Source organism: Filicampus tigris, chromosome 8 (assembly GCF_054856515.1).
Source record: "Filicampus tigris isolate MCC_2025a chromosome 8, RoL_Ftig_1.0, whole genome shotgun sequence".
Classification (NCBI taxonomy): Eukaryota; Metazoa; Chordata; class Actinopteri; order Syngnathiformes; family Syngnathidae; genus Filicampus; species Filicampus tigris.
This window is the reverse complement of record NC_141224.1, coordinates 12,236,700-12,264,663: the sequence shown is the minus strand read 5'-3', so window position 1 is coordinate 12,264,663 and position 27,964 is coordinate 12,236,700. Positions and strand designations below refer to the sequence as shown.

The 27,964-nt window shown below is 42.5% G+C and overlaps 4 protein-coding genes across 9 annotated transcripts in view; 1 reads left to right on the top strand and 3 right to left on the bottom strand.

The window, feature by feature from the left end:
• The window catches only part of kif13a (kinesin family member 13A), a 47,607-nt gene extending 46,588 nt beyond the window's left edge, over positions 1 to 1,019 (bottom strand). For all 6 annotated transcript variants that reach the window (XM_086038021.1, XM_086038022.1, XM_086038027.1 and 3 more), the window contains exons 1-2: positions 599 to 1,019; positions 341 to 431 (exon numbers count right to left, since the gene is read on the bottom strand). In XM_086038021.1, coding sequence (XP_085894147.1) covers positions 341 to 431; positions 599 to 653 — 146 coding nt within the window. In that variant the 5' untranslated portion in view covers positions 654 to 1,019. The remainder of the gene's footprint in view (positions 1 to 340; positions 432 to 598) is intronic.
• Positions 1,020 to 1,825: 806 nt separating this feature from the next.
• Positions 1,826 to 4,144, bottom strand: LOC147143731 (E3 ubiquitin-protein ligase NHLRC1-like). Its single transcript, XM_086038302.1, has 2 exons — positions 2,665 to 4,144; positions 1,826 to 2,571 (listed from the first exon to the last, which is right to left on the bottom strand). The coding sequence occupies exon 1, from the start codon at positions 3,946 to 3,948 to the stop codon at positions 2,746 to 2,748; it is 1,203 nt and encodes a 400-aa protein (XP_085894428.1). The 5' UTR covers positions 3,949 to 4,144; the 3' UTR covers positions 1,826 to 2,571; positions 2,665 to 2,745.
• A 1,849-nt stretch (positions 4,145 to 5,993) lies between these two features.
• ptdss1a (phosphatidylserine synthase 1a) lies at positions 5,994 to 18,750 on the bottom strand. The gene is made up of 13 exons (XM_086037825.1): positions 18,235 to 18,750; positions 16,479 to 16,570; positions 15,855 to 15,899; positions 15,626 to 15,750; positions 15,189 to 15,347; positions 14,966 to 15,117; positions 13,277 to 13,418; positions 11,482 to 11,594; positions 10,816 to 10,881; positions 10,411 to 10,510; positions 9,884 to 9,952; positions 8,880 to 8,946; positions 5,994 to 7,566 (listed from the first exon to the last, which is right to left on the bottom strand). Exons 1-13 carry the CDS (start codon positions 18,417 to 18,419, stop codon positions 7,475 to 7,477), a joined length of 1,407 nt encoding a protein of 468 aa, XP_085893951.1. The 5' UTR covers positions 18,420 to 18,750; the 3' UTR covers positions 5,994 to 7,474.
• The window catches only part of LOC147143728 (uncharacterized), a 58,460-nt gene continuing 41,999 nt past the window's right edge, over positions 11,504 to 27,964 (top strand). Inside the window, exon 1 of the mRNA XM_086037829.1 lies at positions 11,504 to 11,861. The gene's annotated coding sequence lies outside the window, so the exon portion shown is untranslated. The remainder of the gene's footprint in view (positions 11,862 to 27,964) is intronic.

Here is a 27,964-nt window from a genome sequence, read left to right as displayed (position 1 = left end):
TAAATACTATAGAGCACCATTCTGTCCTTATGTCATGCAATACAGAACACCATACAGTAAATGCGTATGTTATGTTATTGCATACTGCACAACAACAAGCTGTGCGAAAGTTATTTATTTGTGCACTTGCACTTGGGGTCAGACGTTTACATAACACCCCCGGAGCCCCACGGGTGCTCCAAATATTTGGTGACACTCTAACCAAGCACAGTAATCCAAACTATACAACTAAAACAATTTGCAGAATGGGCCACCACAATTCAAACAAAATTGAATTGGAATGATGCCATCATGCTTCTGCATAGAAACAGCCGTAAGGAATAGTTGTTTTTGTTTTTACCTGTTGTCTCCTTTTGCATTGGAGGGTGGCGCGTGCAGAACCGTCTGGTTGTCCTCCATATCCACCACGCATTTTGTATTCAGCTCAATTTCTGCACCAAGACGTTTGTTTTGCAAAACAAAGCAGACGGCGGGGTGTGAAAATGCGACTTCATTTGATTCCGTTAAACCTCCACAAGAAGTGGCGCTCTTTGAAAGCGATGGGATGGAAAGTTCGTGGATTTAACAACACACACACAACACGCATTAAAAGACTTACCTCTTCGGTTCATGGGCCGAACTCTCACTGCAACTTTTACCTTTGTATCCGACATTTTTGTCCACTTTTCGCCTGTCTGCTCTCAGCGGGGGAAAGTCTCCGGCCAACAAGTCCGGATTTGTACCGAGTCAAAAGGCGACAGGCTGTGACTTAAATCGCCCCTAAAGCGTCCGCGCGACAAAAAGAAACGTCAGGCAAGCGTCCATGGTTGTCCTTTATATCCAGCGGGCTTTGGTTTTTAGCTGCAAATCCAGAGCTCGACTCCACTTCCAGACAGCATCCCCACCGCCATCTTCCTCCACGGACCGTCCGGGAGCTCGACTGCTCTGCTCTGCTCTCCTCTGGCAGGCTGTGGAGGCTGCACCAAAGCACCGAAAGAAGAGGGCCAAACCATTTTTGCACTGCGCACCAAACGGACGACCTGCGTAACATCAAGCCCACCATTGGTGGGGAAACAGACAAGCAGACATTTGATGGAGAACGGATATTAACACGCAGCTGTGCACTTTCATTTTCAAACAATAAATGCGTTTTACTCACCAGCCACAACATTAGGTACAGTTACAACAAACTACGGACCGTGGGCTGTTTGTGGGCCTGCTGTCCATCTTTAGTGGCCCGCAGCATATAGTGAAAACAACATTTTACACAATGCATAATACTATTAGGTGAAAAAATGGTCGGGGCCTAGTCTGAAAAGTGGAGGTCTGTGAGACTGTGACACCTCCATCCACTATGGATGCAACTACAACTGACAACTACAATGAATAATAAATTGATTTTCTAAAAAGCTTTAGTAGATATGTAAAGATGCAAGAAACTATTTATAAATAAAACAGTGACAAAAATTGCCTTCTGCGGTGGGGGGAGGAAAAAAAAATCACTGGACACAGCTAAAACATTTTGGATGATGACAATCTTAATTTAGGACAGATTAATTTTACTTAAATAGATTCTAATAGTGAAAAAAAATCTAGGTTGACCTTGTTTGACGTTAGAGGTCCCTTTGCGATGTTTTGAGTAGTCCCACTCCATTGACAAACTGTGCAAAAGACACAGTGTAATGCTATATTTACTGAGGGTGGGACAAAATATAGATACTGTCACGTATCATTACACTATCTCTTCTCAACCTAAACCAACATCAAATATTGATAATGCTACCGTGTGTGTGACGCAACTCCATGTCACCAAACTGAAACAAACAGGAGAAACTGTTTCATTAAGTCATGTGTTTTAACAAGCATCTCCTTTTATTAAATGTCCACCGAACATACATGGTGCATCCCAATAAATAAATAAATGGTTACAAGTCAAAATGTCAAAGACATATTGTACTGACTCATTAAGACACATACAAAATACATTTGAGAACAGCAATTCCTACCTGATTTCTAAATTAAGAATTAAATTATTTCTAGCGTCAAATCTGCAAATTCCTTTAGAGGGTGATTTGTTTTTCATTTGGTGTAAGCTATATTCGTCATAATTATTAAAAATAAATGAATAAATAAATCTACTATTTCAATCTGTGTGTCATCCAATTCAGGAGTGCTGGCTGATGTAACTTAAATCTCAATGGAACTGTTTCTTTGACCAATCAGATTTCAAATTCATCCGCACAGGCCAGGAGGGCGAGCCCTTAATGACCGCAGTATTCTTCCGTCCTCTGATTGGTCAGCTAGAGCAAACTTTTTACAGACAATTTCAATGAGGGAAAAATCTGTGTAGTGATCGTCACAAATTGATGCATGGGAGTAAGATGTATTTTATTAAAATAGTTTGTTTTTGTCATGCTATTAGATAAATATTGATTCTGAACTGCTTCAGATGATGTACGGGGCACAGTTGCATTTGTATATTTTTTTCTGTTTTTATTATTGTATTGATGGTTTATGGTATTAATAAGAGGTGGAAAGTCCCCTACATCTATCTATCTATCTATCTATCTATCTAGCAAGCTATCGAGCTAGCTAGCTAGGTTGTCTGTCAAGCTAGCCTACTATCTATCTATCTATCTATCTATCTATCAAGCCTACTATCTAGCTAGCTAGCTAGCCTACTACCTATCTGGCTTTTTATCCGACTATCTATCCATCTATGGAAGAATAACATAAGATTGCAATTTAACAACACAATCCAGCTTCTCAAGAGTAGATCTTGACTGTGTGGTCTCCACCGTCCACAACGATGAGAGCGTTGTTAAGTGGCACCAGTCCAACAGGTCTAATGAGGTGCTCTGCCACAAGAGGAGTGAGTACAGCGCCGCTTTGCACACCCCCAAAAGTCCAAATCATCCCTTGAAGTGAGTCGACCACAAGCACGTGTCCGTTTCTGTCAAATGTGACAGCAGACATGTTTATCGTGACTGAGGCCTTCAGGCTCAGACTTAAATTGTCTGTCTGATAGAGGATGTGGAAGTCTGGAGTGAACACTGTCAGTCGGGAGTAACTTTGCTTCCTTGCGGAGTGAATGTCCTCAGTCACATGCTCCATCACCGCCGTGTGACCGCTAATCATGCAGCAGGCCACGGCTTTGGGATTCTCCAGGTGTGAAGCCACCACTCCCTCCTCCAGTGTGACACCATGTTTATAGTCCACCTTAATGCGGGACAGGGTTCCCGCCTGCACGTCGGACACCAGGATGCGCCCGCCGCTGTCCGTATCCACCCCCCATGGCACGGAGAAGCCGGCTTTGACCGAGATCACGTGGTTTCCCCTGGACGTGAACACCTTGACGGCTTTATCTCCCGCGTCGGTCACCACCACGTGACCGCAGGACGTCACCGCCACATCCACTGGGTAACAAACCTCCTCGTCGGCGTGTCCCCTTTGCCCAAAAGCATGCCGCTTCTTTCCCTGACGGGTGAACACCATCACCCTCTTCTCACCGTCATGGACCACAAACACAGTCCCCGAGGACTGCATCACGGCCAATCCAGAAGGATTGATAAGCGTCCCCCAGCCGCCAAAAGTCAAACACAGGTGTAAGGCTTTGGCACTCACACCTGAGGCCTCTCCTTCATGTTGTTTCTCCATGCAAGGAGAAGCTTGACTGGACAAGAGCAGCTCCTGCAGGTCACAAAGAGGCTGGCAGTGAGAGGTAGCGTCAACAGGGCACAGCTGTCGACAGAAGGGGCACTCCAGCTTCCTCAGTAGAGGGTGGGACAAGGCCCCCACACATTCCACACACAGGACGTGACCGCACGACAGGTTCTGTGGCCTGCGCTCGGCCCGCTGAGCGTTGAACTTCTCGAAGCAGACTTTACACTCAAGCAAGTTGACCCGGATCTCTCGCAACGTGCCCTCGGGTATCGGAAGGCCGCCACGCCTCGGGCAGCTGTGCTCCATGGCTGCAGACTGATGTTCCTTACCCTTCACTTGAGGTGCATGGAAGATAAAAACTGGTTAAGGTGCTTCTCATTGAGCAGAGGAGAAAAGAAACGGAGAGATATGAGAAGAGCATTGCAACGTTGTTGTGCTGTGCGGTGTGCAGTAGGCCCAAGTCACGTGACGAAAGGCTACATCTTGGTATTCTCTGCTGCCCTCTTCTGGAAACAAACTACATCACATGCTGCTGGGGAGCTTTTATAATAGGGCAGGGTGGGCAAACTTTTTTATTCACGTTAGATTTTTGAAACAAATGCGCCAGATCATTTGGAGATGAGGTTAAAAAACTGTTAAAATAAAGAAATATTTTTAAACATCATCCGACCATCCATTCCCAATACACATTTTCCTCATTAGGGTCATAGGTGAGTCAGCTGACTTCGTGCAAGAGGCAGGATATACCCTGGTCTAGTCAACAACCAATCAACTTTTTTTTTTTTAAGATAATTCACTAAGAATTGTTTGAATATATTAAAAAAAAAAAAAAAAAAAAACAGAATTGCAACAAACATTACGGGGCTCTTCGTGATGATATAAAATCTCGGTGGGTCTAATTAAGGTAGTGACCACGTGACTTTGGGTAAAAGTTTTCCCACCACTATTTTACATCAATCAAATACTGTGGCCTCCCTGTAGAGCACAAAACATGATTTGCGCTTGAAGTTACAGGCATTTTCATGAGTTGACACGCTACATGGCTAGTTAGATACTTACCACGCCTCTCAGGAGACTCCAAATTCCAACGTCTCCGTGTGAATCAACTTCACAGTCCCACAAGAGTTTGCCCTTCGCCGCAAAGTCACATTTCCTTGCAATGCAGTCGTGACGCCAATAGACATGAGGAAGCTATTTTAGTTTCATGATGTGCAGTGAAATTGGATCTCAACAAGTTAGTACAGTACTCGAGTCAGCCAATGTCATTCTTCTTTGCTGAAGCAGGGCACCCCTCAGAGGTCATCCAAGGTCATTTGTGAAGTCCTTTTGTCAAGAACACAACCTACTATTGTGACATTTATCTATTGTGAAGTATTTTTGCATGGTGGATAAGTGTTAGCACGTCCACCTCACAGTTCTGAGGTTCAGAGTTCAACTCTCAGCTGCGGCCTTCCTGTGTGGAGTTGTGTGTTCTCTACATGCTTGTGAGGATTTCTTTTGGTACTCGAGCTTCCTCCGAAATTCCCAAAACATTCATGTTAGAGTAGTTGAAGACTGTAAATTGTCCACTGGTGACTGTGACACGGTTATTATAGTTAACGAAATAATTCAAATTAAAATTGAAAAAAAACAAAAACAAAACATGAAATAAAATGAAAATGCTTAAAAAAAACTGATTACGGTTACCCTAATTATATAAAAGAGGCTCCTTGTTTTCATCTTTGTCAATTATTATACATGAGCTTTCTGAGTTTATTTTAAATGTTTACTTTGGTATTACCGAACGTCTGTACAGAAGGTAGGTTAATTGTGTTTTGATAATTAAAAATAACTGAATTGAAAAAGCTGAATTCTAAACAAAATACAAACTAATTAAAAATCCAAAACTAATTTATAACCCTGGACTGTTGAGTGTGATTGGTTGTCTAAAACAGCGTTTACCAGCCTTTGAACCAATGCAAACATTTTACATTAAAAAAAAATCATGGCTAGTGACAAAATGTATTTACTTTATACCATTATGCCTAATTTTCTGGACTAACAAGTCAAAAGGTGGCCACTACGACTGTGCCTGAGAAATGATTGTCTCTAGTTGTTTTTCCTCAGACGTGGTAGTTTCTTGGCTTGAGACGAGTCCAGAGCGATGGATGACATTTTGCAGATTTTACTCTGACAAAATGAACAATTAGGATATATTTTTATTGTAGACTCTCGCTTTAAATAATGATTGATACACAACTTTATACCTTCGGTCATATACCTTATATGCTAGTATGTCATAATAAGGACTGGCGGCATAGAAAATGGATGGGTGAGTTATTTAGGCCGGAAGCAAAGAATGAGTCTTTAAGAACATGTAAAACATTTTAATGTGGTTCAGTATTATTTCACAGTGATATAGAACGGCACAAGTAATTTCCCATGTAAGTGTTTTGGCAAATTACGTATACATCCTGGATAAATCATGTACCATAGACAGGAACCTTTGTCTCATACCAGTTGCTGGTCTCAAAAATCTTGATTTGTCAGGAATTTTTAATTAGAGGTGCATCATCACTTGATTATCACGTCATTCCAAAAAAAAAAGTAAGTACAGGCGTCAAAAGTACAAATGCAACAAGTGTAAAAGCGCAATCTGCATCACGGCTGCGTGGAAGGGCTTTATAAAAACAACTGCTGTATTCTTCTCGGATCACCTTTGTTGACACACAAACGTCAAGACAAATGTGCTTGTATACTTTGACAAAACTGCAAGACTATGATAATAAAAGTGAACTTGACATGAAAATGCTAGTACAAACATGAGAAAGCAAAACTTGGTGGCAAATTAAGTTCTGAACGATCCAATTTTGACGTGATATTGCACACGGGTCACGTACTGCATGAGCTGATACCGATGGCACGAAGTCCAAATTAGTCTAAATACACACTTGAAAGAACTGAGACAAAAGGAACACGCAGGCAGGCACAGAAGGTGAATTTGAACATTAAAAAAACTGTGGAAAAAAATATGCTGCCATCATGGAGTGTTGCTTAAATGTGTGTAACATTATAACCATGCACATGCAACAAGCTCATCAGCAATCCTGTACTCTGGTGAACAATTCAAACATTTGCCTTTCATCACCATCACGGTAAAACAAAAAAAAAAATTAGCAGCCATTAATAAACAAGGTGTACAAACTAACAACAAATCCCAAGATACTCAAACATTATAAATATTCAGTTCTTCAGCGCAAACCTTCTGGAAAGTGCGTTAGACGTGTGCTTAGTTTTGTTCCAGGTCAAAAACGCTATTGTGTTGAAGCCCCGCCCACATTCAAGTTATGGTCACCAAACGGTGTCAACGTACATTTTTAAACCGACAACAGATAATGCATTATTAAAGAAAAATTATTTTTTTTGAACATTTCTGTGCCCTAAACACAGAGGTCCAAATGATTATGACCAATCCTACACGGTGGCTTTAATTCTAGTGAAATGTCTGGAGCAGTAATCAATGATATAGTGCGTCATAGCAGTTATGTCTGTAAATTATCAACCACACAGATCATGCAGTTAAAACTAAAGTTGGCAGTTATTTATTACCATCTCTCTTTTTGACGCACACACCTACTGTGTATTTACACAAACACACACCTGTCAGCAGTGGTAAAGGAGCTTTTATGAGCATTACACGCTATGGGTGCGCCGTTCGAAACACACTGCATGGACCAGTAGTCTGTGCTGGAGGTCGGGGGGGGGGGGCGGCGGCTCCTAAACTCATCCGATAACTTAATGCCCCCATTAGAACCTTTTTTTGGGTGAGTTTAGGAACCTTTTCCTGTGATCCCTACTGGCTCTCCAGGCCATTGGCGGAGTTGAGCTTTCCCGAGCCCTTTCTTCTCAGTCTGATTTTTGGGCAGTCGCCTCCCGCGTCAGTCTCTGCCGGAATAAACAAAGCTCTCACCATGAATGCTATAAGACTGAAGACGATAAATGCAAAAGCATGCAGTTTAAGGACAAACTTGGGAGGAGTCTTTTTCAAGTTGAGTGAAGCCCCGCTTCGCGGCACCATTGGATTTTTTTCACAATATAATTTAGAGTAACACGCCTTCAGTGTAGTGGCATCTTGTGCTGCAACATGGCTGTGAGTACTGTTGTATGATCTGTTTGTAAGTGTTGCTGCTCGGTGTGTATACGGTACAGCAGTTGTTTGAAGGCTTATAATTACCTTCACATTTATGTGAATTTTCTATGTTGTTTCACATTACGTTAACATCAAGGAAGTGGATTTAAAATGAATGAAATAACTGGTTTGGTTCAACATGTTGTTGTTTAAATATACAATTAATGTAAAATTCTCATTTGATTTATGTGTCGGTTTTACGGTAAACATCAGCCTGGAGCGACAAATAGCCCGAAGCAAGCCTGTCTTGCCTCTCAATTGCTGCGAGAGCAAGAAAGTCTTCTTTTAATTCCTTCAAAGTGACATTATATGGCTCCCATTTCTTTACAGCGAGAGAGATGGAGCAGCAGGCACTTTGGAATACTTTTCAAAGTGTTTTAATAAGTTTATGTGTGTTTTCATCAATTTAAATGTGTTCAACTGGGAAATCAAGTAAAAAAAAAAAAAAAATCTTTACAATAATGTTCCATGCACCCTTACTAGTCTAAACACAGAAATCTGATGAATAATTGCGTTTTTGGAATTAACCCTGCGAAATCCCCCCATTTTTAGTCACTGTGATGTCATTTTCAGTGCACAGCAAGTAGCAAAATGGCTGCCCCGAGATGGATAAAAATGGGGGGGTTTTGCTTAAGACGCCGCAAGATGGTACCAAAGCCCTCACTAATAGGAAAGTAGTAATTGGTGTCATGGGAGAATGTTGATGTGATGGATGTTGACTGCGAGAATACCATCTTTGTATTCTGGAAAGGAGCTCAGTTTAGCCTGAGTTGTTACAGACAGTCATTGACGCATATTTATTTACACAAGCACTTTACTTTTTTTTTTTTTTAATCAAATATCTGTAGCCCATTTCGTTTAAAGGATATATTGTAAGGTGATTTTGAAATTATATTTAAATATTTAGGGGAAAATTTGTGGTTCACTATATTTACAGTTTAAACTACTAACATGGGCATTTATAAACATGGTGTCAATTACTTAATTGTTTGTGGTATTTGCTGCAGGGCTCCATCCCTATCCCCCTTGAATAGTGGTGGTTAACTCTGCATAAAACAATTCATTGTACCTTTAAGCTCTTCTGGCACATCGTCAGCAAACTCTGTGTAATTGCCATCCTCGCACTCAGACAAGCTCTGCGGGACGAGACACACACGGCACACACAATGTCACAAAACATTTGCTCTTCAACCGCTTGTTTAGCATACCAAAAGATCATCTCTGCAGCTTAATTGTCCCAGGGGTCACTTTGCACTACATTGCATTTCTTAATCATTCAGACATTGGAAGATGTTATTTGCCACAACATTTGTTATTCAGTCACTGGTGTTATAGATTGCGACACGGCGACTTTTTTAAGTAATTAGTTAAGATTAGCCTACGACTGGCTAGCAACCAATCCAGGGTGTACTTCACCTCTTGCACAATGTCAGCTAGGGTATGCTCCAGCTCACCCGTGAGGATAAGTGGTACACAAAATGGATGAATTCGTTTTTTTGGGGGGGGGCGTCAGTAACAACACTGGATACATTGACTCAACATATAGAAGACCAAGAAAATGACAAATAACAACAGCAAATAGTGAAAGCTCCTGTATTTCTTTTCTTTTCTTTTTGGGGGCTGATGATAAATTTACACAGCCAAACATAGGGTGGGGAATATTCAACAGCGATGTGTACTCTATGGCCGCACAATTACTGAATACAAGTGTGAGCACGAGGAATTCGCCCCATCCTGGCCCCTTGATTCACGGTGACCACACAATTTATTTACTCATCAAGCTTTTGTTGTACTGAAGATGTGAAATCAGGACAAAAGAATGTAAGTAATTGCAAGCGTGACTGCACTCATGTATATGTTTAAAACCAAAATGCTGTTATTGTTGTTTTTCCACCTTTTCGGGCCCCTCAACTCAATGGGGAAATAATGAAATGAAATCTACAATGTCACTTTCATGTAAAAAAAAAATTTTTTTTTTTTATATACCGGCACATCTTTGTATTTCTCCTGAGCACCATTATGTCTTTTACAATGAGGCTTTTACAAAAACTAACAAACCAAAATAAAGCATACCTTTTCTCTTGGACCATAGTTCTCCGCGCACGACACCATTCCAAACAAACAAAGGAATGTAATGAAGGCCTAAAACAGAAAAGAGGGAGAAGAAAATAAGTCATGAACAAGACACTTTACTTTCAAAGGGTGAAAAATGATTTCTAATGTCACAACACATCAAAGAAATAATATGGGAACGGTTGCTTGATGCGTGCTTTGACGTGATGGCATGACATACATTTCTTTTCTGACCATTATAGACGAAAAGGGACTACGCTGAAAGTCAAACAACAAGTTAATTATTTGAACATTTTTACTCAACCCCTCTATTTGGGCTGATGAAAGTAATAAATTCAAATTGCTCATTCCGCGCACATTAGTGAGAATGCATGCATTCCAGCATTCACACAAGAACAGGTTTTGCCACAACAAAATTAAACGAAGGCTACGCAGCGATGGTCACTGGATACTGTCAGCAGTAGACCGCGCTAGTTTATTTACTGTTGACACACAAAACAAAAGAGTGCTGTGGATGCTGATCTTACCAGACACAGCAGCCAGAGGATCACATACAGGATCTGGGTTTTGGAGAACAAGTCCTGCCCGAATTTGATGCACGCCAGCGCCTCTAGAAAGGCTATGGCCCTGGGCGAGGTGAGAGGAACAAAACAGACACAACGCGTCAAACCCCCAACTGCCTGCAGTTGATTTTTAACATACACAAAAAGCAGTGTGCCGTTTTACGGACCAGAATATTTGTGAGATTCGTGTATATAGATAATAATGTGGGTAAACGGGCTTGCGGCTCTGTTTATAAATCATGCTGGATCAATTCATCATGGTTAACATCACTACATTTTGAAGCCTCAAAAAGCCTGCAGCAGATCTTGATGACATTTCGCATTTATTTCAATGTATGAAAGGATCTTTGTGGCGGGAGGCTCACTTACCCAAACACCCAACACTGGGTGCCAACTCTCTTACATTGGGTGTCGGTGAGGTAGGCGTAATACTGCCTGAAGCAAACGCAAAAACAAAATATCAGGTTAGAGGGAAGGATTGGATATACGGTCGCTGTCATGTGAAAAAAACACTTATCTCCATTTTTTTTTTTTGCATTTTCATATTTTTACATGAATCGTGTTTCCGCATTAAAGTGAAAATTGAAAAAGTTGCCAAAATTGGTGATAAGTGTTTTTCACAGGACAGCGACGATATGTTAGTCATCATACCATTTAAAAAAAATTATTCAGTCTTCGGGTACTCATGGATACAGAATATCGATACGTCTAGTACTTTCAATATACTGTATGAAGTTTCATTGAACACGATTACAAAAAAAATTGTGAACAAATATCTTTCTTTCAGACGCATATGCCGATTCGCCAAAGTGCCAAACTGCCGCAGTGACAGAGTAAATATTGCAGAGCAGGATTTACTTAATGTATTTTTGCCCCCCAAAAATATCGACCGGTGGGTATCGGCAGCCTCCGTAAAGATCCGATACCTTAAAATAAGGCCAGTATCAGCCCGATACGATACCTGGTATCGGTACTCGCCCATCCCAAATAGTAACGATGCAAATGTATTCCCCTATCGACAGAATAATATTTCACCTGACTGTTGGCGCTGTGATGATGCCAATGAACAGGATCCGACACCAGCTGAGGGCGTGGCTTGCCGGAAAGACAAAGATGTGCTTGAGGAAAAACGTGTTTAACTCGGTCAGCTGGGAAGCAGACAATAAATGATTGTTAATACAATGGCAAGCTGCAAAGTGGCCATACTTTCAAAGCTGAGTCATTATTTCACAATCAATCCCGAGTCGTTATTTACAATCACCGATTACCGACCATTACGTCGCAGCGCTCATCAGGTGTGCTGCGGGAAAGGTTATGTCAGCGACAGGCAGAATGAAATGCCCTTCCACTAGATGGCAAAAGGTACAATCAACCACCTGTGAATCCACCTGTTGCCATTCATACAACAGACTACGGTAAGTCACGGCTTTCTTTGACTATATCAGCTTTCTGTTCAAGGAAAACACGGCCAAATTTCACACCAAGTGCATCTGTGAATACATTGACACAAATTCATTATTTCAGATGTACTTTTTCTAACTTTTTTGGGGGGTGAGTTTTATTTCTAAAGTAACATATTTGTACTTATGGTTATTTGAGAGGCCGTTGGCTTCATTTATTAACTGTACTTGTTCATTTAAATGACAGTGACTCTACTCTATACGCTTCACTTTTCGAGCACAACTGTTGCTGTGAAAGCTTGACATACAACAAGGCATTTTTGACTGAGCGTTAGATAAGAGAACAAAATAACATCTTTAGCAGGACAAACAATCAGACCAGATTACTGACTTGGGCTTGCCCAAAACATTCAGATTCCTGTTGTGTATTAGGATGTCTGTTTAAATTCTCTTTTACATCAAATGTGGCGATAAAACCTGCTATCTTACCATTTTCACTATTCATGCTGATATATTATGCAATAAAATACACTACATGGTAGAAATACCATAAATAATACTGTAATAAATTATAATGTCATGTTTTTTTTTACGTGTCATACCTTTGTATGACAGAAGCTATCATTATTAAAAGATTTACACAGTAAATGTGATCATTTTTGCCGACTAGCACATTTTCCATGGTTGGCTAGATACATACACATTTTAGTATCATATGAATATAAGACTGAGAAAAGAGAAGATCCTTTATAATGTATAATAGTTTACCCGTCTTCACTTGCTGTTGGCAACAAAGCCAACGAAACACACAAATATTATGCTATTGCGATGGCGGAACTGAGCAGAATGTTCCAAAACAGAGCTAGCTCCTCTCATGATTCCCACCCAAACATAATGAGAGTGAAGGCCTGCTGCCGCGCTATTCTCTTATTCGGCCTGGAGCCTGCGTGAGTGAAGCAGCTCAACTGTCCCCATGCTGGGCCGAGCGCAATCGCTCCCTCCCTGATCCATTCCTCAAGACTGGTAATTACTTTGTGGAGCCTCCAGAGCGAGGCGAGCTGTGCGGTCAAGTGCATGATGATATTGTTTCACGAGCGTGCAGAATAAAAGAGAACCCGCAGCGTGTTGCCATGACAGACAAACGCTAAAGAGAAGGCAGCCTTGGGCGTGACGCTGAGCAACAGCACTCAAAATCGCACCCTCCTTTATTAATTGCGCCAGAGTAATCCAGCCCGGCTTTGCCTCTTTATGGGATTAGCTGTTAATGCGCAGACAGCGGGACACCCGTGCATTAAATGGATCCGAGTGAGGCGGGTTTTAGATTTCATCCACGGAGGCGGCAATTAGATTAGCCCCGATTTAGTACGCCGAACACACAGGATGATCCCCGACTAGCCGCCGTTGAGACGTCGAGAAGGGGCCTGACCCACCTGCCAGATGATCATAAAGAGATAGACGCCCATCACTCGCTGCAGGGAAGACTTCGGATCCAGCCAGCGCACGTAGGTCCAGCTCGCTGGCGTGAACTGTAAAACCGCGCGCTTGATCTTCCCCGTGGTGGTGTGGATGTCCCTGGTGGGGGACAAAGATTACTGTAAGTAAGTGTTGAGTAAGGTAATCAATAATTAGAGATAGATCGATATGCTTTTTTTCAGGGCCGGTGCCGATTATTAGCAGTCAAGGAGGCCGATAACCGATATTTCGAGACGATATTCATTTTCAGTGAAAAGGAAAATATTGGCATCAAAATCTAAAGAAAAACTTACTCTTAACTTTTTTTGTAACGCCTTTTAAGCATGTTTATTGAACAATGTTTCAGGTTTGCATGATGGTGATTTAAAAAAAAAAATCATTATTGCAAGAAATTTTTGATAATATACATCTCTGTTATAAAATTCTAACAAAAAGTTGAGGGAGTACCCAGGATTGTCAGCAATCAGGAATGTTAAACTTTCACATATCTTTGTCTTGATTTCCACAGTTTTAAATTGATTTATTATCGGCCAGCAGAGTTTTAAAAAAGGACGATGCCGATATTCCTCAAAAAGCCAAATATCGGTGCCGATAATCGAACCGGCCGATAATTGGTCTATCCCTATTAATAATACTAGGCCCCCAACACACTTGTTCTGATCTTTCCAGTCCATGAAATAAGCATGTCAAATAAGTAAAATTTTGTTGTTATTTGGTTATTTTGCAAATAAAACAACGTTCCTTTTTAAACGCCGTACGTGTAAATATTTATCCACCCCTGGTCTAGTCACATTTGTGCCTTAAGAGGAATGACCCGATTTACAAGTTTTTCAAGATGCCAGCTATCATTCAGCCAATTATTTGGGCTTTGACTTGTGACTAAAAACTTGATAGTGCTGTGCGGTGGTAGTGAAATCAACTCGCATCCCAACAAGAAACATTTTGGCAGAAGAATCCTTAAAAAAAGAGGCTTCCAGATGTTTAATGCCACTCCCAGTTGAAGTTTACTGTCAAAGTAAACATCAAACAAGGACAACTACACGCTGTGTATTTCAAACAACCGCATTGCTTTGCTTTAGATAAGTCAGTTTTACTTGATGCTAACAATGTCAAATGCAATAGACAGGCTAACAAACAGCACAGCATCATATAGTTATAATCTACAAACAAGGGATATTTGAACACAAGCGGTGGACCAACAGGACTAACATTACTGCCCTCAGGTGGTCGTGAACAGAGCAGAAGGAGCAGCACGATGTCCACTGAACCGAAGCAAAAAACGTGGCAGAGTTTTATTCTTTGCCTTCTATTTGATTGTGTCATTTCGATGGTTTTATGAAGCACAATAGTATAAAATAGTATAGTATAGTATATTTAAAAAAAACTTTTTTTTTTTGGCTGGGGCTGATCAATGGCTTCTCCATTCATTTCAAAAAGGAACAATGGTTTGAGATTTGAGAGTGTGATGAGTTACGCGAGTGGTGATGGAACATATTAGCAACCTTGTATCTTATGCCACCACTGTACTTCGGACAAAACAAAAAAGCTACAAATGTGCCTGTTGCTTCTGTTGAAGCAGAAGGACACGGAATATAAAAGTTTGGAAAACAACACCATTCAGGTCAATTCTAACTTCCAGGACATACTTGATACTGGCCCAGTGGTACGTCCTCATCTCCAGAAAGCGGCATACCGTCATGCCCATCCAGATACCACCACCGTTACACAAAAGGATGTCCAGAATCACCTGGTCCCACCAGCACTCGGCAAAGTTGGGCAGCAGATGCATGAAGAAGAGCTGAAGGAAACACACACCAGACTCAACCTCACAGATGCAAAACCTGTGTAGAATATGAGACTACGCAGTACCTCCGTGAGCTCCCAAGTAATACTGATGGTCCAGCAGAGGCCATAGCTTCGGATCAGGAGGGCCTTCATTCCCCAACCCCAGAAATGGCTGAATGCAAAGATGTCAAAATGGCTGAGAATTCTCTCCCAGGTGATGACATGGCAGTTGACTGCGTATTCCTAAAAAGGCAGCAGCACACACACCCTCAGCGACTACTCACACATAGGGTAGAATTAACTCAGCCATTCCAGTGAAACCTCCAAAGTGGAACAGAATTCGATCTGTGACACTGGTTGACTTCACAGTCGTTCTAATTTCAAAAACGCATGAAAAATGAAAGCAAATAAAAATGAAGACAAAAAAAAAACGTTCCCCTGCATGTGTCCTGCGATTGATCTTTGCGGCATTCAAATTTAGAGGTTCTGCTGTTTTGTTATTACTACCCTACAATCCTCACCATTATGTCTGCCTCTCTCTTGGCGTAGCGCAGGTTCGGATCAAGCCAGTACATTAAATGTTTAACCTGCTGCCAGTTCAGGAAGATGATGAAAACCAGGAAGAGGAAGTACAGCACACTCAAACCTGAACAACAAAGGTGTATAAGATAACAGAGGAAGAGGGACTGCAAAAAAAAAAAAAAAAAAAAAAAAAAAAAAAACTGCTTTCATTCTTTCATTACTACTCACCGAAGACTATTCTCCATATCGCTGGATGTGGTCGAGTGAATGGACCTGCAGAGAAAGAATCATGTCACTGTGTTCACACATGCAGTTGACTAAACCATTGATTCTATTGGATACTTCAAGTGTCTGAAAAGTGTGTTTATAACTCCTCTTCCTCACGCTGTTGGAGACTCACAGCAAATAAAATGAATGAAAATAGTTTTGTCTATCAATAGCTGTAACGCCTTGTCGCAGCCACATAGTAAAGTTTTCGTGCGAGTATTTTCTTTTTTTTTTATTGCATCACCGATGGAGCTTTGAAATAAGAGTATGTGAAGATTTTGTAACAGTCGTTGCTTTTGGTCAAGTATTACAACAAAATAAGCTATAATACGATCTTGTACAAGCAGTGTTAGACAACTCAAGATCGTAGTTTCAATGGTAGTTTTACCTAAAAAGTAGTGATTTGGGAGATTCGAGGACTCCGCCTGGCAGCGACAATATCTAACGTCGTTATTTCAGTATAAAGTACTGTATATACCTTTTGTGACATATTTGTTTGGTGGTGTGCTGTGAGATTTTTCGACTATAAAATATGTGCCTTGGAATAAACACTGAACAAAACAAGATCTTTCATATGAACCTCACCGTTGGGAAATGCCAAAACGCTGATAACAAGGAAGAAAGAGATCACCAGAATCAAACCAACCCAGAGATTGCTGTCAGGATTTCCATCATCTCTGTTAAAAATAAAAAAAAAATAAAAAAATCACTAAATTTGTTCAACCTGCAGTTAAGACAGACGGTGTCAAGGCCTATTATGTACGCTACGAAGGTTTCTGAAGCATTTAGTGTGCATTATTCCATATTTTTGAAATGTCATATTTATTATACATAAATGTTTTAGTCTCATAAGGTTGTGCTAAGCACTAAAATAAAAGCTAATTTACCATGATTTAATATGATATGAAAGACAGTTTACTTATTGACTTCAATTAGAGTAGTTCAGTGATTCTCAACCAGTGTGCAGTGGCACATTAGAGTGCCGTGAGAGATCATCGGGTGTGCCGCGGGAAATGATCTAATGTCAATTATTATGACAAAAATATACATATTTCGTAATTAAAAAGTGTTTCATTTATTTATGTCAACCATTTATAGTAACAGGCAAAAACAATGAAATGTTGTTCCACTACATGACAGAAGGTACATAATGACCCCGTACAGCCACTTTCTGCGAATAGTTTTGTTAAGTGGTGTGCTGTGAGATTTTTTCCGATGTGAAATATATGCCTTGGCTCATTAAAGCTTGAAAAACACTGGAGTAGTTTGACTTGCAGCCTTGTAAGCACTTGCAACTTCACAAAATTCTACCAAAGGAGTGTAGAGCAAATTTATGTCAGTAAACCTTAAATCAGATTACAACAATTATGCGGAAGATCAGTGGCTTTATCACTTCAACTTTTCAAGCTTCAATGAAACAATGGTATGTATACATGTGGACTACACTGCTATTTAAATTATAAAAATAATTACATGATCAAATTAATAAACTTATATATACAGTGGATCAGCGCATACTTGGGAGTTCAGTACCCACCGATTCACCTAGTGACTGACTTAAAAAAACAAAACATTTTAAAGATGTTTTTTTAATCTTTTTTGGAGGGGGGGGACATATATTCTAGGTTTATCATCGGTATCCCCCAATGCATTTCAATGGCCGTCAATTTTTTATTTGAATATACAATGTGTTGGGACAGGAGGATTGTGCTCAGTGAGAGAAATATTCAAGTCCACATTGATTTTTCCAGGCCCACCCAATAGCCATGTTCTGACTCCGCCACTGTAATCTCTATCCCTGACTACTACTGTATCTAAAAAATAAAGACTACCAACCATCCTAAATGAAGCAGTTGGTTATTTGTTGTTTTGTTTTATTGCAGCCTTTGTGATTCAAAAATTGCACTGTGCTACATTGCAATGTCGATTTTAATTGGAATAATTGTTCTGCCTTAGTAAAACCCCACAAAACTATCACTATATAATGCAAATTTCCGCAAACGACAAGTACATAGAGTAAGTCCCACACAAAAAAATCGAGATGTGGCGGGCGGGGCCGCGTTAGCGCGGGGGAACACTGTACTGTTGTGGATGGTAGTTGCTAATGGACGCACAAGACTGACACGGCATCCTTTCATTTCCGCTAAACGTAACGTTTAGTGGTTTTCAAAGCTGGTTTACACGGGCCGCCGTGTAACACGTCGCCCGGATGGCAAGCATTTCGTGGACTTCGTTTGAGAGAATGTGAAGTGTAAACTGGATCCGTGACTCGGTCGGAGCATCACAGTCACTGTTAGCCACCTGCTAGCTCCCCGAGCTAACCTTTTTCCAGCTCGCTTACCTCGCGAAGGCGAAGTACATCAGACAGAGTACCGTGCACGTTAGCAACGTGATGGTGTGCGGCCGGTAGAAGAACTCAATGGTTATGTCCTCGACTTGCTGCTCGTTTATCATTCGGAAATGCATCCTGTAGTTCACGTCATCCTTACTCAGGGTATGGGACCCTCGGCTGTACAATGACGGCATAGCAGAGCAGCGGTGGGCGCTAGCCCCCTCACCCAAACGGCACCAGTGGCGGCTAACCAGCCATACGAACGCAAACGTAATGGGAGGAATAAATCCACATTACTACCGTAATAGACAGCGTACGAATGTCAAGTTTGACGTCTTAGAAAGAAAACGCCAAGGAGAAAAATTAAAACAGAAGGCGAGTGATGAGTTGTGATTGGCGCAAACGTAGCAGGGTGTGTCCCCAAGAAGCGGAAGAGCTCATTCGCTGTCCTCTGTCATGTGCTGGAACGGTAGTTTTGATCGTGGCCTCGAAATATAACTCACAGAAACATTACACACTACGTCTCCCGTCTAATAATCATAACGTGTGTGTGTGGCGGGGGTGTGCGCGTGTGTGCGCGTGTGTGTGTGTGTGCGTGTGTGTGTGTGGGAGGGGGAGTGTGGATAATAACACTTGAATGTGCAATTGAGTTTCACTGAAAGCACCCACATTCTGTTCAAGGGGAACCGCCTTGAACTTTGTTTGTGTTTGTCACTCTCTAGTGGTCGTTTATTGCTTTGCACGATAAACAAAACCAAAGTGGACCAATGTATGGCCCGCTAGCCACATTCGGCCCGATCCGTTCAACAATCTTGCCTACTAAGCATTTATGTCCTCTCAACAGTCTTGTAATATTTGTTGCATTAATTATTTTCTCAACTGAATGTGGTAGTTAAAATGTATGAATTCATTTTGTATTGGTTTATCTAGTTTGAAACCCTAGCTGGAAACCCTAACCCTAGTTTGAAACCCTAACCCTAGTTTGAAACCCTAGCTGGAAACCCTAACCCTAGTTTGAAACCCTAACTGAAAACCCTAGCTGGAAACCCTAACCCTAGTTTGAAACCCTAGCTGGAAACCCTAACCATAGTTTGAAACCCTAGCCCTAGTTTGAAACCCTAACCCTAGTTTGAAACCCTAGCTGGAAACCCTAACCCTAGTTTGAAACCCTAGCTGGAAACCCTAACCATAGTTTGAAACCCTATATGGAAACCCTAACCCTAGTTTGAAACCCTAGCTGGAAACCCTAACCCTAGTTTGAAACCCTAACCCTAGTTTGAAACCCTAGCTGGAAACCCTAACCCTAGTTTGAAACCCTAGCTGGAAACCCTAACCCTAGTTTGAAACCCTAACTGAAAACCCTAGCTGGAAACCCTAACCCTAGTTTGAAACCCTAACTGAAAACCCTAGCTGGAAACCCTAATCCTAGTTTGAAACCCAAACTGAAAACCCTAGCTGGAAACCCTAACCCTAGTTTGAAACCCTAACTGAAAACCCTAGCTGGAAACCCTAACCATAGTTTGAAACCCTATCCCTAGTTTGAAACCCTAACTGAAAACCCTAGCTGGAAACCCTAACCCTAGTTTGAAACCCTAACTGAAAACCCTAGCTGGAAACCCTAATCCTAGTTTGAAACCCTAACTGAAAACCCTAGCTGGAAACCCTAACCTTAGTTTGAAACCCAAACCCTAGTTTGAAACCCTAAACCTAGTTTGAAACCCTAGCTGGAACCCCTAACCCTAGTTTGAAACCCTAGCTGGAAACCCTAACCCTAGTTTGAAACCCTAACTGAAAACCCTAGCTGGAAACCCTAACCCTAGTTTGAAACCCTAACTGAAAACCCTAGCTGGAAACCCTAATCCTAGTTTGAAACCCTAACTGAAAACCCTAGCTGGAAACCCTAACCCTAGTTTGAAACCCAAACCCTAGTTTGAAACCCTAAACCTAGTTTGAAACCCTAGCTGGAACCCCTAACCCTAGTTTGAAACCCTAACCCTAGTTTGAAACCCTAGCTGGAAACCCTAACCCTAGTTTGAAACCCTAGCTGGAAACCCTAACCCTAGTTTGAAACCCTAACTGAAAACCCTAGCTGGAAACCCTAACCCTAGTTTGAAACCCTAGCTGCAAACCCTAACCCTAGTTTGAAACCCTAGCTGGAAACCCTAACCCTAGTTTGAAACCCTAACTGAAAACCCTAGCTGGAAACCCTAACCCTAGTTTGAAACCCTAACTGAAAACCCTAGCTGGAAACCCTAACCCTAGTTTGAAACCCTAACTGAAAACCCTAGCTGGAAACCCTAACCCTAGTTTGAAACCCTAACTGAAAACCCTAGCTGGAAGCCCTAACCCTAGTTTGAAACCCTATATGGAAACCCAAACCCTATTTTGAAACCCTAACTGAAAACCCTAGCTGGAAACCCTAACCCTAGTTTGAAACCCTAGCTGGAAACCCTAACCCTAGTTTGAAACCCTAACTGAAAACCCTAGCTGGAAACCCTAACCCTAGTTTGAAACCCTAACTGGAAACCCTAACCCTAGTTTGAAACCCTAACCCTAGTTTGAAACCCTAGCTGGAAACCCAAACTCTAGTTTGAAACCCTATATGGAAACCCTAACTGAAAACCCTAGCTGGAAACCCTAACCCTAGTTTGAAACCCTAACTGAAAGCCCTAGCTGGAAACCCTAACCCTAGTTTGAAACCCTAGCTGGAACCCCTAACCCTAGTTTGAAACCCTAGCTGGAAACCCTAACCCTAGTTTGAAACCCTAGCTGGAAACCCCAACCCTAGTTTGAAACCCTAACCCTAGTTTGAAACCCTAGCTGGAACCCCTAACCCTAGTTTGAAACCCTAACTGAAAACCCTAGCTGGAAACCCTAACCCTAGTTTGAAACCCTAGCTGGAAACCCTAACCCTAGTTTGAAACCCTAACTGAAAACCCTAGCTGGAAACCCTAACCCTAGTTTGAAACCCTAACTGAAAACCCTAGCTGGAAACCCTAACCCTAGTTTGAAGCCCTAGCTGGAAACCCTAACCCTAGTTTGAAACCCTAGCTGGAAACCCCAACCCTAGTTTGAAACCCTAACCCTAGTTTGAAACCCTAGCTGGAAACCCTAACCCTAGTTTGAAACCCTAACTGAAAACCTTAACTGTAAACCCTAGCTGGAAACCCTAACCCTAGTTTGAAACCCTAACTGAAAACCCTAGCTGGAAGCCCTAACCCTAGTTTGAAACCCTAACTGAAAACCCTAGCTGGAAACCCTAACCCTAGTTTGAAACCCTAACTGAAAACCCTAGCTGGAAACCCTAACCCTAGTTTGAAACCCTAACTGAAAACCCTAGCTGGAAGCCCTAACCCTAGTTTGAAACCCTAACTGAAAACCCTAGCTGGAAACCCTAACCCTAGTTTGAAACCCTAGCTGGAAACCCTTGCTGGAAACCCTAACCCTAGTTTGAAACCCTAACTGAAAACCCTAGCTGGAAACCCTAACCCTAGTTTGAAACCCTAACTGAAAACCCTAGCTGGAAACCCTAACCCTAGTTTGAAACCCTAACTGAAAACCCTAGCTGGAAGCCCTAACCCTAGTTTGAAACCCTAGCTGGAAACCCTAACCCTAGTTTGAAACCCTAACTGAAAACCCTAGCTGGAAACCCTAACCCTAGTTTGAAACCCTAACTGAAAACCCTAGCTGGAAACCCTAACCCTAGTTTGAAACCCTAACTGAAAACCCTAGCTGGAAACCCTAGCTGGAAACCCTAACCCTAGTTTGAAACCCTAACTGAAAACCCTAGCTGGAAGCCCTAACCCTAGTTTGAAACCCTAACTGAAAACCCTAGCTGGAAACCCTAACCCTAGTTTGAAACCCTAACTGAAAACCCTAGCTGGAAGCCCTAACCCTAGTTTGAAACCCTAACTGAAAACCCTAGCTGGAAACCCTAACCCTAGTTTGAAACCCTAACTGAAAACCCTAGCTGGAAGCCCTAACCCTAGTTTGAAACCCTAACTGAAAACCCTAGCTGGAAACCCTAACCCTAGTTTGAAACCCTAACTGAAAACCCTAGCTGGAAACCCTAACCCTAGTTTGAAACCCTAACTGAAAACCCTAGCTGGAAACCCTAACCCTAGTTTGAAACCCTAGCTGGAAACCCTAACCCTAGTTTGAAACCCTAGCTGGAAACCCCAACCCTAGTTTGAAACCCTAACCCTAGTTTGAAACCCTAGCTGGAAGCCCTAACCCTAGTTTGAAACCCTAACTGAAAACCCTAGCTGGAAACCCTAACCCTAGTTTGAAACCCTAACTGAAAACCCTAGCTGGAAGCCCTAACCCTAGTTTGAAACCCTAACTGAAAACCCTAGCTGGAAACCCTAACCCTAGTTTGAAACCCTAACTGAAAACCCTAGCTGGAAGCCCTAACCCTAGTTTGAAACCCTAACTGAAAACCCTAGCTGGAAACCCTAACCCTAGTTTGAAACCCTAACTGAAAACCCTAGCTGGAAACCCTAACCCTAGTTTGAAACCCTAACTGAAAACCCTAGCTGGAAACCCTAACCCTAGTTTGAAACCCTAGCTGGAAACCCTAACCCTAGTTTGAAACCCTAGCTGGAAACCCCAACCCTAGTTTGAAACCCTAACCCTAGTTTGAAACCCTAGCTGGAAGCCCTAACCCTAGTTTGAAACCCTAACTGAAAACCCTAGCTGGAAACCCTAACCCTAGTTTGAAACCCTAACTGAAAACCCTAGCTGGAAACCCTAACCCTAGTTTGAAACCCTAACTGAAAACCCTAGCTGGAAGCCCTAACCCTAGTTTGAAACCCTAGCTGGAAACCCTAACCCTAGTTTGAAACCCTAACTGAAAACCCTAGCTGGAAACCCTAACCCTAGTTTGAAACCCTAACTGTAAACCCTAGCTGGAAACCCTAACCCTAGTTTGAAACCCTAACTGAAAACCCTAGCTGGAAGCCCTAACCCTAGTTTGAAACCCTAACTGAAAACCCTAGCTGGAAACCCTAACCCTAGTTTGAAACCCTAACTGAAAACCCTAGCTGGAAACCCTAACCCTAGTTTGAAACCCTAACTGAAAACCCTAGCTGGAAGCCCTAACCCTAGTTTGAAACCCTAACTGAAAACCCTAGCTGGAAACCCTAACCCTAGTTTGAAACCCTAGCTGGAAACCCTTGCTGGAAACCCTAACCCTAGTTTGAAACCCTAACTGAAAACCCTAGCTGGAAACCCTAACCCTAGTTTGAAACCCTAACTGAAAACCCTAGCTGGAAACCCTAACCCTAGTTTGAAACCCTAGCTGGAAACCCTAGCTGGAAGCCCTAACCCTAGTTTGAAACCCTAACTGAAAACCCTAGCTGGAAACCCTAACCCTAGTTTGAAACCCTAACTGAAAACCCTAGCTGGAAGCCCTAACCCTAGTTTGAAACCCTAACTGAAAACCCTAGCTGGAAACCCTAACCCTAGTTTGAAACCCTAACTGAAAACCCTAGCTGGAAACCCTAACCCTAGTTTGAAACCCTAACTGAAAACCCTAGCTGGAAGCCCTAACCCTAGTTTGAAACCCTAACTGAAAACCCTAGCTGGAAACCCTAACCCTAGTTTGAAACCCTAGCTGGAAACCCTTGCTGGAAACCCTAACCCTAGTTTGAAACCCTAACTGAAAACCCTAGCTGGAAACCCTAACCCTAGTTTGAAACCCTAACTGAAAACCCTAGCTGGAAACCCTAACCCTAGTTTGAAACCCTAACTGAAAACCCTAGCTGGAAGCCCTAACCCTAGTTTGAAACCCTAGCTGGAAACCCTAACCCTAGTTTGAAACCCTAACTGAAAACCCTAGCTGGAAGCCCTAACCCTAGTTTGAAACCCTAACTGAAAACCCTAGCTGGAAACCCTAACCCTAGTTTGAAACCCTAGCTGGAAACCCTTGCTGGAAACCCTAACCCTAGTTTGAAACCCTAACTGAAAACCCTAGCTGGAAACCCTAACCCTAGTTTGAAACCCTAACTGAAAACCCTAGCTGGAAACCCTAACCCTAGTTTGAAACCCTAACTGAAAACCCTAGCTGGAAGCCCTAACCCTAGTTTGAAACCCTAACTGAAAACCCTAGCTGGAAACCCTAACCCTAGTTTGAAACCCTAACTGAAAACCCTAGCTGGAAACCCTAACCCTAGTTTGAAACCCTAACTGAAAACCCTAGCTGGAAACCCTAACCCTAGTTTGAAACCCTAGCTGGAAACCCTAACCCTAGTTTGAAACCCTAGCTGGAAACCCCAACCCTAGTTTGAAACCCTAACCCTAGTTTGAAACCCTAGCTGGAAGCCCTAACCCTAGTTTGAAACCCTAACTGAAAACCCTAGCTGGAAACCCTAACCCTAGTTTGAAACCCTAACTGAAAACCCTAGCTGGAAACCCTAACCCTAGTTTGAAACCCTAACTGAAAACCCTAGCTGGAAGCCCTAACCCTAGTTTGAAACCCTAGCTGGAAACCCTAACCCTAGTTTGAAACCCTAACTGAAAACCCTAGCTGGAAACCCTAACCCTAGTTTGAAACCCTAACTGAAAACCCTAGCTGGAAACCCTAACCCTAGTTTGAAACCCTAACTGAAAACCCTAGCTGGAAACCCTAGCTGGAAACCCTAACCCTAGTTTGAAACCCTAACTGAAAACCCTAGCTGGAAGCCCTAACCCTAGTTTGAAACCCTAACTGAAAACCCTAGCTGGAAACCCTAACCCTAGTTTGAAACCCTAGCTGGAAACCCTAACCCTAGTTTGAAACCCTAACTGAAAACCCTAACTGAAAACCCTAGCTGGAAACCCTAACCCTAGTTTGAAACCCTAACTGAAAACCCTAGCTGGAAGCCCTAACCCTAGTTTGAAACCCTAGCTGGAAACCCTAACCCTAGTTTGAAACCCTAACTGAAAACCCTCGCTGGAAACCCTAACCCTAGTTTGAAACCCTAACTGAAAACCCTAGCTGGAAACCCTAACCCTAGTTTGAAACCCTAGCTGGAAACCCTAGCTGGAAACCCTAGCTGGAAACCCTAACCCTAGTTTGAAACCCTAACTGAAAACCCTAGCTGGAAGCCCTAACCCTAGTTTGAAACCCTAACTGAAACCCCTAGCTGGAAACCCTAACCCTAGTTTGAAACCCTAGCTGGAAACCCTAACCCTAGTTTGAAACCCTAGCTGGAAACCCCAACCCTAGTTTGAAACCCTAACCCTAGTTTGAAACCCTAGCTGGAAGCCCTAACCCTAGTTTGAAACCCTAACTGAAAACCCTAGCTGGAAACCCTAACCCTAGTTTGAAACCCTAACTGAAAACCCTAGCTGGAAACCCTAACCCTAGTTTGAAACCCTAACTGAAAACACTAGCTGGAAGCCCTAATCCTAGTTTGAAACCCTAACTGAAAACCCTAGCTGGAAACCCTAACCCTAGTTTGAAACCCTAACCCTAGTTTGAAACCCTAGCTGGAAACCCTAACCCTAGTTTGAAACCCTAACTGAAAACCCTAGCTGGAAACCCTAACCCTAGTTTGAAACCCTAACTGAAAACCCTAGCTGGAAGCCCTAACCCTAGTTTGAAAACCTAGCTGGAAACCCTAACCCTAGTTTGAAACCCTAACTGAAAACCCTAGCTGGAAACCCTAACCCTAGTTTGAAACCCTAACCCTAGTTTGAAACCCTAGCTGGAAACCCTAACCCTAGTTTGAAACCCTAACTGAAAACCCTAGCTGGAAACCCTAACCCTAGTTTGAAACCCTAACTGAAAACCCTAGCTGGAAGCCCTAACCCTAGTTTGAAAACCTAGCTGGAAACCCTAACCCTAGTTTGAAACCCTAACTGAAAACCCTAGCTGGAAACCCTAACCCTAGTTTGAAACCCTAACTGAAAACCCTAGCTGGAAACCCTAACCCTAGTTTGAAACCCTAACTGAAAACCCTAGCTGGAAGCCCTAACCCTAGTTTGAAACCCTAACTGAAAACCCTAGCTGGAAACCCTAACCCTAGTTTGAAACCCTAGCTGGAAACCCTTGCTGGAAACCCTAACCCTAGTTTGAAACCCTAACTGAAAACCCTAGCTGGAAACCCTAACCCTAGTTTGAAACCCTAACTGAAAACCCTAGCTGGAAACCCTAACCCTAGTTTGAAACCCTAACTGAAAACCCTAGCTGGAAGCCCTAACCCTAGTTTGAAACCCTAGCTGGAAACCCTAACCCTAGTTTGAAACCCTAACTGAAAACCCTAGCTGGAAACCCTAACCCTAGTTTGAAACCCTAACTGAAAACCCTAGCTGGAAACCCTAACCCTAGTTTGAAACCCTAACTGAAAACCCTAGCTGGAAACCCTAACCCTAGTTTGAAACCCTAACTGAAAACCCTAGCTGGAAGCCCTAACCCTAGTTTGAAACCCTAGCTGGAAACCCTAACCCTAGTTTGAAACCCTAACTGAAAACCCTAGCTGGAAGCCCTAACCCTAGTTTGAAACCCTAACTGAAAACCCTAGCTGGAAACCCTAACCCTAGTTTGAAACCCTAACTGAAAACCCTAGCTGGAAGCCCTAACCCTAGTTTGAAACCCTAACTGAAAACCCTAGCTGGAAACCCTAACCCTAGTTTGAAACCCTAGCTGGAAACCCTAACCCTAGTTTGAAACCCTAGCTGGAAACCCCAACCCTAGTTTGAAACCCTAACCCTAGTTTAAAACCCTAGCTGGAAACCCTAACCCTAGTTTGAAACCCTAACTGAAAACCCTAACCCTAGTTTGAAACCCTAGCTGGAAACCCCAACCCTAGTTTGAAACCCTAACCCTAGTTTGAAACCCTAGCTGGAAACCCTAACCCTAGTTTGAAACCCTAACTGAAAACCCTAGCTGGAAGCCCTAACCCTAGTTTGAAACCCTAACTGAAAACCCTAGTTGGAAACCCTAACCCTAGTTTGAAACCCTAGCTGGAAACCCTAACCCTAGTTTGAAACCCTAGCTGGAAACCCCAACCCTAGTTTGAAACCCTAACCCTAGTTTAAAACCCTAGCTGGAAACCCTAACCCTAGTTTGAAACCCTAACTGAAAACCCTAACTGAAAACCCTAGCTGGAAACCCTAACCCTAGTTTGAAACCCTAACCCTAGTTTAAAACCCTAGCTGGAAACCCTAACCCTAGTTTGAAACCCTAACTGAAAACCCTAACTGAAAACCCTAGCTGGAAACCCTAACCCTAGTTTGAAACCCTAACTGAAAACCCTAGCTGGAAGCCCTAACCCTAGTTTGAAACCCTAGCTGGAAACCCTAACCCTAGTTTGAAACCCTAACTGAAAACCCTATCTGGAAACCCTAACCCTAGTTTGAAACCCTAACTGAAAACCCTAGCTGGAAACCCTAACCCTAGTTTGAAACCCTAACTGAAAACCCTAGCTGGAAACCCTAGCTGGAAACCCTAACCCTAGTTTGAAACCCTAACTGAAAACCCTAGCTGGAAGCCCTAACCCTAGTTTGAAACCCTAACTGAAAACCCTAGCTGGAAACCCTAACCCTAGTTTGAAACCCTAGCTGGAAACCCTAACCCTAGTTTGAAACCCTAGCTGGAAACCCCAACCCTAGTTTGAAACCCTAACCCTAGTTTGAAACCCTAGCTGGAAACCCTAACCCTAGTTTGAAACCCTAACTGAAAACCCTAACTGAAAACCCTAGCTGGAAACCCTAACCCTAGTTTGAAACCCTAACTGAAAACCCTAGCTGGAAGCCC

Excerpts from the sequence above, each read along its gene's own strand:
- LOC147143731 (XM_086038302.1), bottom strand. The coding sequence starts at position 3,948 with ATGGAGCACAGCTGCCCGAGGCGTGGCGGCCTTCCGATACCCGAGGGC.
- ptdss1a (XM_086037825.1), bottom strand. The coding sequence starts at position 18,419 with ATGCCGTCATTGTACAGCCGAGGGTCCCATACCCTGAGTAAGGATGAC. Across the intron at positions 9,953-10,410 it reads TCCTCTGGCTGCTGTGTCTG|GCCTTCATTACATTCCTTTG; the intron begins GTAAGATCAGCA and ends TTTCTGTTTTAG. Across the intron at positions 7,567-8,879 it reads TGTGCCAGAAGAGCTTAAAG|AGACTGACGCGGGAGGCGAC; the intron begins GTACAATGAATT and ends TTATTCCGGCAG.